At 49.2% G+C, this 11,321-nt stretch overlaps 1 protein-coding gene across 1 annotated transcript; it reads right to left on the bottom strand.

Moving 5' to 3' along the window:
* Window positions 1-395: 395 nt before the first annotated feature.
* Window positions 396-11,226, bottom strand: PDAP1 (PDGFA associated protein 1). The gene is made up of 6 exons (XM_016217783.2): window positions 11,096-11,226; window positions 8,077-8,168; window positions 6,475-6,585; window positions 4,375-4,496; window positions 2,210-2,361; window positions 396-1,095 (listed from the first exon to the last, which is right to left on the bottom strand). Exons 1-6 carry the CDS (start codon window positions 11,106-11,108, stop codon window positions 1,037-1,039), a joined length of 549 nt encoding a protein of 182 aa, XP_016073269.1. The 5' UTR covers window positions 11,109-11,226; the 3' UTR covers window positions 396-1,036.
* Between the last annotated feature and the right edge of the window lie 95 nt (window positions 11,227-11,321).

Raw genomic sequence — 11,321 nt, forward strand, 5'->3', positions numbered from 1 at the left:
ATTCTGATGTCAGGTCAAACTACCTGCTTGGCACCCAGTCATTGACTTCTCAGGCCCACATGCAAAGGATGCTGTTATTCACGAGGCAGAGCGCCCCTCAGGGGGGGGTGCTGGGGCAGGACAGGCACTATGGCCAGGCTTGCAGGGAGCCCATGTGACTGTGCTAAGCCCCAGTGTCCCTGCTGCCATCCTCACGATACTGGGTGGTAAGGACTGAATGAGGTAATGCCCGGCAGTCATGCTGGGTATCAGCTATTAAGATGCTTCCCAGCACTGAAATCCTGAGGCTGTTACCACCAGGGGGCACCTGAAGGACAGGACAGGGAGGTCCAGTGCTGCTGCTGGCTGAAAGTGGCCCAGGCACGGGGGCCCAAAGATGGATCATGGAACAAGGATTACGATAATGTCAAGTTTAATCTGCCAAATATACAAGTTGGATTTGTAGAGCATGTTTTGCCTGGGTGCTGCACAGTAAACAGGTATCCTGAAATGATCCATGGGTAGGGTTAAGAATGGGCCCTGGTCAAGATGGGTGGGAATGGGGCAGGGGAGGCCATGGGAAGAGCCATGACCCTCAGGGAACCAGGGGTACGGGCTCCCAGATGACAGCCCAAGTGAGCACCCAGGCAACACAGATGGACTGGTTGTTGCAAACTCACCAAGAGCAGCCCCCAGCACAACCACCCCCTACTGTGCAACCCACTGGACAAACAGTTGCTCTTCTTATCCCACCTCCCAGGCACCCCAACAAAGATTCTGAATTCTAAAAACAGCAAAAACATTCGAATGGTTACATGTGAAATGCTGTCCTACATCTTTCTGTCTCAAAGATAGCAGCTGCCCCCTCCCCCCAGCCCCCCACCCACTCACTATCCCCCAAACAATTTCTGTTCCAAGATGAAGAAGAGGCCCCAGCCTGTGGGGGACTCCTTGTCTTGAGGGGCTGCTGCAGCGGTGACAGGGCACAGGGTGGGCGAGACAGCAGCAGTCCTGGCTGCATGGCCCAGTTCCCTGGTATCTCCTCCCTCAGACCACGCTACTTATTCAGGGAGAGCGACTGCATTCGTTTTCCTGACAAAGTTGCGTCATCTTTTGCTGAAAATGGAAAAGGAAGGAAAGGATACAGTTAAAAACAACCCCTCCACATATCCATCCCCACTCCTAGAACCACAGAATTGTTAAGTCTGAAAGACCTCAGAAAACAATTGTGCAACTGGCTCACTAGGCAGATGAAGACACTGGAGAAGGCCTGCCTGACGCCCTCCAGGAGAGGATTTCTGCTGAAGACACTGAATGCAGGTGTCCAGACATTCTCACTGAGTTTGGGGCCTACTCTAATGGCCCACCAACACAATCTATGACACAAATAGAAATTCTTAACACCCTCGACCCCAGCAGAATCCAGTAATTCCATTTTCTCCCAGTGGGTTCTGAATTCTCTAAAATCAGCCACAATGTTCAAATAGTTACACAGGAAGTCCTTTCCTGCTTGGGTTTGTGGAGCAAGAGCTGCCAGCAGGGAGCTGGGATAACCAGATATCTCCAGTGTGGTAACAATGCCCATGGGAAACTGGTTTCCCATTTCTAGGCCTCAGTTTTCTTGCAATTTGGTGAGGCAAAATAGCAGGATCCCTAAGGGCTCTCTCATGGTCCCACATGTGGAGAGTGCAAAAGAACAGGAGACAGAAAAACATGAGTCAAACACTCCTATAAGCCAGACCAACTCCCACAGCCAACCTGGCCTACAGGAACCCTCTACCACCTTTGGCCCCACTGGGGGAAGGACACTTGGGCCAGATTTCATCTGACCCTGGACCATGAAATCCAGCCCACTCTGCTCCACCTTCCCAAGCCCCTCACACAGACAGTGGTTACCCCAAACAGCTCTCCCAGCCACACAAGTCACCAGACCTAGGTGGGACCTTCTAGACTGGAAGATCTGCACTTGGTACATCCCTGAAGCCTCCCTCAGGTGCCACAGTGCTCTGCTGAAGCTCATATTCAACCCGGTGCTGCTGCAGAATGCTCCAAGCACCCTGAGGGGAGGGGGTAGGAACTCCCACTTCCACCTGACAGTGAGGAAGGTGCACACAGGGTGGACCTCTACCAAACAATCTGACCCCATTCCATTTCACAACAAGGACAGTGAAGTGCAGGATTTGGTGCCCAGAACCAGAATCGGGCAATGCTCCAGTGACTCAGGACTTACCTTTCCTCTCTTCTTCTTTCTTCCTGGCGGCCTCCTCCCGCTGTTTTCGGATGATGGCGAGCCGGGCAAGGTCAGCCTTGGCTTGCTCTGTCTTCCCAGCTAAATGCATTTTCATGTAGCGCTCTTTTGCTTTCTGCTTCTCAATTTCTTCTCTGTTTGCATAAAATAGTGTCTGGATAAAATAGTGTCAGAGGGGACATCTTCCCCACCATTATCAGCTGAGGTGAGTGTGGGAGCCAGAAAAAAGACCAAATATTCAGGCCTAGAGCCCAAGTGGTGGAGGGCACCCTGGCTGGCTAAGGGAGGGGCCCTGGCTTAATGGACACTCACCAAACAAAACACGCAGAGGGACGGGCCTGGACCTCTGCACGACAGGCACAAGGGGCTGGGGGATGTTCAAGTGGTGTACTCAGCTTCCTCAGATGGAAAACACAGGATAAGGAGTGGGCTCAGCGCCTGTGACCTTTGCAAAGCCTTACAACAGTGTGGACCATGTATGGCTGGGGTGGTGAGGGCATGGGCAGAGTATGGCTGACTAGGATCTGGTGTCCACAGTGAGAAAGGAAACAAAAACCAAGCAAACCATGTCCACAGATGACGACCAAGAAGAAGGCGACAACAGAAACCACATTCTATAAGGAGTGGAGAAAGGAGTGAACCAAGTGGCCACAGATGGGAACCAGGCAGAGCCAATCCAGGTGGACATGACACAGCACATTCTTAATCAGTGCAGCTCACATGTGCATGAGGCTGCCCTCAAGGGGTGAATAAGAGCTGAACTCCCAAAGGACAAAGATGACAGCCACCAACCCCATAAGCAGAGAGAGGTGAGGGTCATTAGTTTCCCTTTGAGGATCTTACCAAGCCTGAGATTCTGAACTGCAGTGGGCGCCCTTTAGGGTGTGAGATTAGAGTGTCTCATTTATACTAGATTCTTGGAAGAGCCAATTTTGGAGGTGACAGGGAAGTCCTGCCTAGCAGGAGGTTGGGGAAGGGAGAGACCTGGCATCCTAGAGGCCTCATAGCACACAGCACTGGAGAGTAATGAAAAACAAGACATGGGGCCTGGCCAGAGGGGAGGGAAAGAAACCCAGCAATCAAAGTTGGATGAGCAGATGTCTCACTCAGAAGACTCCGGACAAGACACTAAAGAGATGAGACAAGAATACCTGTCAGCCTGGCAGATGTTATCCTAGGAGGGAGGAGGGAGCATCTGGAATAAGCAAGGCTGCCCGAAGGCTCTGCAGGGCCCTCCCAGTGAAGTCTAAGTGCCAGGCAGGGTGCGGGCCTTTATGGCTTTCACTCTATAACCCAAAAGGCAGGAGTAGCAACAGGATCCCCTTTTCACTGGTGAGAAGGAAGCTACTGGAGTAGAGTCCATCACAGCCTCCAATCACACCCCAAGCGTGTGGACCTTGCTCATGGGTTTTCATAGACCCTATGGGGTTTTCATAGACCTCATCACAGAGCCAACACAGGAAGGTGGATTAAAATTCTAGCAGCCCAGTCAGGAGAGAAAACAGGACGGCTTTCCCTAGAGACCTTCAACCTCTTGTAAGGGCTTTGATGTCACCTGGAAACCATCAAAAGTCAGGGCACTGCTTGTAGAAAACTGGCTGTGTGCACTGCATCTTGGTACTTGATTGTCATCCTCACACAATCTATGAAGAATCTATCTGCAGCTTCATTTTCACCTAAGACTTAGAGAAGGCTGGGGCAGCCAGTGGATCTCTCTGTACTGTGCTGCCTTCTGAACTCCACAGGTACCAAATCCCCTCATCTCCATAGATGGAGGAATAATCAGATCAGGCTGGATAAAGGAAGTGTCCCTGAAGTGGGGTACTATGGAAGCAAGAACTGTAGCAAAACCCTCTGTAACCCTGGGGATTACTTCAAGTGCAATGCTCAGGTCTGAATCTGTTCTTCTGTTTCTCTTGGTGAATTTTAAAATTCTGCTTTTTGTTTTGTTTTGTGGAAAAGCTTCTATAGAGCCTTTAGGGAATGAAATGAAACAGAAATCAACACCATAGCTGGAGCCTCCACCCAGCCACTGGAGACCTCAGAGCCCAGGAAGCAGGGGCCTCAGAGGAAGTAAGTGCCTCAGCCCCCACAGGTCAGCCCTTGGCCTGTATGTCCAGGTCACCAGGCCTAGCAGCAGAGGTTACCGTTCTCTCCTTGAAAGCTCCTTGGGCCCGTCCAAGTCCAGTTGTGTGACCTTTTTGGTTGTCTGTGCCACCCGGTTGGGGTTCTCGATGTCGATAAGGCCTTCCACACCTTTGCGCTTTTGCTAAGATAGGACAAGAAGCTAGCCGTTGGAGAAGTTGAGGTCCTGCTAAGCCCCTGAAGGCCATTCCCAACATCTCCCAACAGCCCATCTGGGTAGGGACAAATTCCTGTTCCACCCCCAGCCCAACACAATGCTTGGCCCAAAGCCTCACAGTGGAAATAGCACTCAGAGTGTCTTTACCAGCCTGGGAAGTGCTAGGAGAGCCCATGTGACTTAGAACCCAACCTAGGCTAAGTCCCAGCAGCCAGGGATTATTATCCCACTTTCAAAGGTGAGAAAATGGAGGCACAGGATTAAATAACTTGCCTAAGGCCAACCAGTAAGTAGAAAATAGATGAGATGTGAACCCAAGCCCAACTCAAAAGCTTCCAGCACAGAGCACTCACTACTGCTCCACTTTAAGTTCAGCCTCCGAAAGCAGTTTACCATGGAATCTCATGCCTGACTGCAACAAGCAATGCTGGATCCCCAGAGTAGGGAGGGCCAACAATGGTCTCAGGACCAATTCTAATTCCTAGCCATCTAAGCTGACAGGAGGGGAATGCGACTTAAGCCATCAGATTAGTCTATGAGTCTTGAGAGCTGGCCCAAGAACCTGGAGCCTGCACCTCCCATAGCCCCAGAGAAGTTTGTAAAGAAATAAGAGCACGAATTCTCAATGTAGTAGATTTGGTCAGAGTATCAGACCCTGCCAACCCCATCATTTCTCTTTAATAAAGTGACCAGAAGGACAGCTTCTAAACACCAATCTGACCACTATACAGAGCTGCAGACACCTATATCCAATCTGGCTGCATATTTGTACCTCAACTTGGATACCTGATATCACAAACTTAATGTGTCTAAAACAGAACCTGAGATTCATCCCATAACCCACCCTGTTCCTCTCCAGAATCCTAAGCATGTCCTTATTCCTTCTTACCTCAGTCCCCTCATTCAACCTTCAACAAGCCCCACTAAGTCTATCTCTAAAATATGGCTTGAATCTGCCCACTTTTCTGCACTGCCATTGCCACCACCCTAATATAAGTCACAAATTCTTGTCTGGATATTTGCCAGCCTCTCCCTGCTTCCCACCCTTGAGAACCTACAATTCACTCTTTGCAGAACAGCCAAAACAATCTTTTAAAAGCAAATCTGGTCATCTCTCTTCAACTTCAAGACCTCTACCAGTTGCCCACTGCCCACCTACAGTGAAACCCAAACCCTTCAGCAGCCACACAGGAGCTGCCCTTGCCAACCTTTCCTCCATCCCTAACCACTCTACTCCTTACCCACCAAATCACAGCCCCAATAATCTCTTTCTGTTCCTTAAACATGCTCAGATAGTTCCCACCCCAGGGCCTTTGCACTTGCTAATCTGGCTGCCTTGACTGCTCTGCAATGGCTGGCTCCACCTTGCCTTCAAGATCTCAATTTAAAAGTAACCTCACCACACATTACTCTGAGTACCCTTGATCACAGTCCATTTTATCTGTAATACTTCTCACTATTTGAAATTATACTGTTCATTTACTTCCCTATTGTTTATACAGTCACGTGCCCATTAATAACAGGGATACATACTGAAAAATGCATCAAGCAATTTTGCCGTTGTTCGAACATTAGAGTATACTTACACAAACCTAGATGGTACAGCCTACTAGTGTAACTGTATGTGCTATACTTTTATATGACTTGTAGGTATATCTACACCAGCATCACCACAAACATTACGTGAGTAATGCACTGCACCACAATGTTACACCAACTATGACATCATTAGATGATAAGAAATTTTTGGCTCCATTATAATCTTATGGGACCACCATCATATATGTGGCCCATCATTGACAAAAACATTATGCGGCGCATGCTGTATCTTCCTACCAGAATGTAAGCCTGTAAGAGCTCTGTCTCCATCTACTGGTAATCAACAGGTACTTGATAAATGTTTGTTGAATGAGTTCAGGTCCCAGGCCCTGACCAAACTCAGTACCTGGTAATCATCATCTTCATCCTCACTCTCATCTGAGTCTAGTGATTTCTTGTCCTTTTTGGGGTCACCTGCAGCCCCATCTCCATCTTCATCTCCTTGTTCCTCTTCTTCCTATTTCAGAATGGAAAACCTACTAAATTAAAAATTCAAAACAAGCCCCCAAGACTATGACACCCCCATCCCAACTACCTCCAGGCTGCAGACCTTGAAAAGGCTGAGACCAAGGATGACAAGGGCCCTACTCAGAGACCACGGTCCCCCGTGGGGGACCTGGGTCAGAGGCAGGCTATCCACTTAACTCTACAACCTGGAAGCCATTCCCACAGTCCAGCAAGCCCCTCACACAGCCATAAAAATCCTGTTCCCGCCTAGCCGGGCATGGCTCAGCGGTTGAGCATCAACCTAGGATCCAGGCAATCGGGGTTCGATTCTCGGTCAGGGCACATGCCCCAGTTATGGGCTTGATCAATGACTCTCTCATCATTGATGTTTCTATCTCTCTCTCTCCCTCTCCTTTCCTCTCTCTGAAATCAATAAAGATATATTAAAAAATAATAATAATAAAAAAAATCCTGTTCCCCTTCTTAGGCTAGGTATCTTATCTTCCAGGGTCAGAGGGACTCAGCTGTGGGGCTAGTACTATTCAGCTCCCCTCCTGCTTCCCCCGCTGCCATCTGCAGCTGCCAAATCGTACGCATTTTCTTGGGCAAGTCCTCCCCCACTTTCCACTCCCATGATCAGTGGCAGACTTGCCCATGCAGATGCCCTGCTACACCAGCTTCCCAAGACAATACCCTGGCATACCACTTCCCTCTACCTTTCTTGCCTCCCCAGCAAAGAGATCCCTTACAAAAACTGTAAGTCCTTCCCCCCCTTTGCACTTGACCACATATTCTCCAAGGTCCTGCTTAGCTGCCAGCCCCCTCACCAGGCAGGCCCTCCTTTTCTCTACCCCGGCCCCTCTACCCTAGCCTGACTATGGTCCCTTCGGCCCTTATGCAGATGAGGATCTAATAGTATGGTAGGGGACATGAACACCCATAATGACAGAAACATATTTTGTTTCCTGACAAGTGGGCTGGAAAAAGCACTGTGGAAACAGATTAAAAGTAACAACTAAACTTGCACTGGAGGGGGAAGGGTGGGTAGCACCAGTGAGTCACAAAAGAGGTGGCATTGAGCAAGGTCTGGGGGAATAAATGTTACTTTGCTTGGTAGGGATGTGGGAAGGCAGGGCATCATATTATGCTGGGTTTGGCAAGCAGTCCTGCATGGAAAGAGCAGACAAGGGGTGGTGCTGGGAGTTCAACCTGGGGATGGGTAGAGCCTGGCAGAGGGATGGCCCCTGGAAGGTGGGAACAGAGGAACAAGCACAGACTCACTAAGGCAACCACTGCTGAGTGAACAAAGCTCTAATTGATCCAACGAGAGGATGATTGGCATTGGTTGTTCTGAGACTCCTGCCTGTTCCTTTGCTGCTCCCCCAAACTCCAGATGTAGGCTTCTTCCTGAGAATGGGTGGTCCTTGCCTGGCCTCTTTGGGTCTCAGAGACTGAGCACCACCCTGGGACACTGGAATGGCCTGGACAGGCATATACTCACCCTGGCCTTCTGCTTTTCAGCCTGGAGCTGTGCATCGATCTCCTCGGGGCTCGTGTACTGCCGTGCCCGGCCTTTGTGGCCTCCCTTTCTCCCTGCAAGAAGATTGGCAGTTTAGGAAGGTGGGAGGGAAGCAGCCTCCTTGATTGCTGAGCCCAAGAGAGCTGTGTCCTGCTTGAAGCACTCTTATCAGAGGTTGCAGACCTCACCTCACCTATTCCTCACCAAGCACTACCCAAACCTATACTTCCCCCATCCCCACATGTTCTAAGGAACAAAAAGGCAACATGTGACCACCTGACGCAGCACTAAACTATGTGCTGGATGCAGGCTCCCATAAACAAGACCTAAGGGGAGGATATGGGGGGAGGGTATACTGCATGTAGTGACTGGCTAAATCCCCTGGTCCCTTAGAATCTAAACAGCAGATTCAGATGCAATCATGAGAACATTAACACTTACACCCTGCTGTCACTACAGTTCTTTTTACTTGCAATACTCAGATAGTCATGAGCTCATTTGATCCTCAGAACAAAGTTATGTACAGGAGTCACAATTGGTCCCATTCTATAGACAAGAAGATTTAAGATTAAAACAGAGTGGTGAAGAGCACAAATGCTGCAGTCCAACCCTGGGTTCAAATCTCAGTTCTACCACTTACTAGCTTTGTAACTTTGGGCGGGTATTTAACCTCTAAGAGTCTCAGCTTCTTCATCTGTGTCCCTACCTCACAGGGTTGTCATGAAGATGGATTTAACATATGTAAAGCTGTTGGGACAGTGCCTGGCATGGGATAAGCACTGTTTGTTGTGATTGTTACTTTTCTCTCTAATATACAGTATTGGGGGGTAGGGGAGACAAAGTCACATAGGTGAATTACTACATGTTAGGGAATGTCAAATACTTCATGTTTGCCTAAGTGGTATGACAGAAAGAGAAAACTTAAAACCTATTGGAGAAAACTTTCTTGTGCTTGGAGTAAGAAACATAGCTCAAGTTGAAAATAAACCTGACTTACTATCTAAAATATGAGTAGCAATTAAAGTTCGTCTAAGAGTATCAGTTTTATAGACTGACCCTTGCTAAAGCCATCAGCCAGTTTTATAGCAAGGTGGCACCCCTTCTGCTGGTCCCAGAGGATACTGGGGTGGCTGTGGCTTTGACCCATCCCCACCTTTCCTGAACGGTGTGGTCCACCTGATTTCCAGTATCTCTCTCTCACTGATAGCAGAGAATCTATATTAGACAGCGAGAGCTGGTCTGGACTCCAGAGACAGCAACAGAGATACTGGCCTCCCTAATTTCTTAGACAGCAGCTGCAGAGCCATAATTGGACTGCTACAAAGTACACCACCCATTTTTAATGACTACCTGGGTTCCCAGGAGAGTGTCAGTCTACGCTCATGAAAGTCCTATTGTGAAAGATCAAGCTTGCGATTATAAGAAACCAACACCCTTTCTTAACCCTTTTAATATTCCAGAAAATAGTAACAACTCAAAATTGGCTACTATATAGGCTCCCATCCTGCACACTTGACTATGGGATACTAACCTTAGCTTGGTCTACAACTTTTATAAGACGCTCTTCATACCTTTAAAAATGCTTCCCAGTTATACAACAGAAACAAATGTTGGTCCTTTGTTCATGGGGAATTTGATACTTTAACATCTTCATGTTTTGCTCCGCTTTTGAAGCAAATTAGCACAAGCAAGAAACGTAAATCTTGTTTTACACAAAGCTTTTCAAAAGTCAAAAGGCTATGTCATTTAACCAGGAATTCATATTTAGGACTTTCTAACTGTACCCTCCAAACTTGGCTCAAAGTATCTATTAAGTAGGACTCCTAGAGCCAGAATACTGGAGTTGGAAGGGCTCACTTAGCTCCTCCTTGCACATAACAGAAGATTAAGGAACACAGAGTAGATGTGGCTCTCCCTACCACAGAATAAACCAGTAAATACCTAGGTTTAAATGGATTGAGCTCTATAAAGTCCAACATCTCTGGAAATAGAGTCAGGAAGTCACTTAGGTTTGAAAAAGCTCCAAGTAGATTTTCTTGCGTGCCGATACATCTCAACCAACACAATACATGAGCTATCAACATTAACTGAATATCTGTTCTGTGCCAGAAGCTAGCCAGGCACTTCAAGTGCTCTATCATTTTATTACCCCTAACCCCAACTCTAGAACCTAAGGGTTATCAGCCACGTGCTCCAGATGAGGAAAACAATCTGGAAGAAGTTAAATAATTTGTTCAAAGCCAAAGGCTGGGCTTCAAATCAAGAACTACTGACTCTTAAAGAGAGTAAACAATGTACTGGGAAGCTATGGATTCTTTACCTTCTTGGCCAAGGAACTGACAAAGTCTTACAAATAACAATAGTTAAGGCTTAGTTAAGGCACCTGACTGCCCAGCACTGCATTGTGCACTCCATGGGGATTACCTGGTTTAAGCCTCGCATTAATACTATGAGGTAGGTACAACTATAACCCCCACTTGCAAATAAGAAAACCGAGACACTGGAAGGTTAAGCGACGGGCTCAAAGGCACACATCAAGCCGCTGCTGAGTAAGGCAGTCAAAGCTGAGTCTGCCAGGCTCAAAAGCATCACCTTATGTCTCATTAGGCAGGCCTGGCTCGCTCAGAGCCCGAGAGGGCCCACGTTTTACACACGAGGCAGGAGGGCCCTGGACACCGTGACGGAGTGCCCGGTGAGCCTAGAATAGAGAAAGCTCCAGACCCCAAAAGCGTGGAGGAGAGCGCCCCAGATCTGGCCTTCTGCGTCGGCAAGGACCCAGAGCCGAGTCTCCGCAGACCCCCAAGGGAGTGGCTCGAGGCCACGATGGTCCTCAGTTTCCCCATCTGGCTAATTCGGCGTCGAGGCCCAGGCCTGGCCCTCAGCCTAGACGGACGTCCGCCCCCTGCGCCAATCTCCGAGACCCCCGCAGGCTGAGAGGACGGCGGGAGCCAGGCTGAGGTCGCCCCTCGAGGCCCGCGAATCACGCGCGCCCGCTCCTCACCTCCTTTAGGCATCGCGGCTCGGGCAGCTGCGGCAGCGGCGGCGGCGGCGGCGCCTCACACTGACACCGGAACCGGAAATATCTTAGGCTCGACTTCTTCCGCGCAGCACAGAGTCTTCAGCCCGCCGCCGCCGCCGCCGCCGCGAGGGCTAGGCAACTCTGGGAAGCCTGCGCGCGAAGCTGGACTGTCCCGCGCGCCGCCTGAGTCCAGGCTCGTGTGCTGCCG

This window comes from Miniopterus natalensis, chromosome 3, assembly GCF_054644295.1.
Source record: "Miniopterus natalensis isolate mMinNat1 chromosome 3, mMinNat1.hap1, whole genome shotgun sequence".
In the NCBI taxonomy this organism is placed as follows: Eukaryota; Metazoa; Chordata; class Mammalia; order Chiroptera; family Miniopteridae; genus Miniopterus; species Miniopterus natalensis.

What these genes read in the sequence shown, in the direction of transcription:
- PDAP1 (XM_016217783.2), bottom strand. An exon ending in GAGCTTTCAAGGAGAGAACG is followed by an intron (nt 2,362 to 4,374) that starts GTAACCTCTGCT and finishes TTATGCAAACAG; the next exon opens with AGAAGAAATTGAGAAGCAGA. An exon ending in GAAAGAAGAAGAGAGGAAAG is followed by an intron (nt 1,096 to 2,209) that starts GTAAGTCCTGAG and finishes TTCCATTTTCAG; the next exon opens with CAAAAGATGACGCAACTTTG.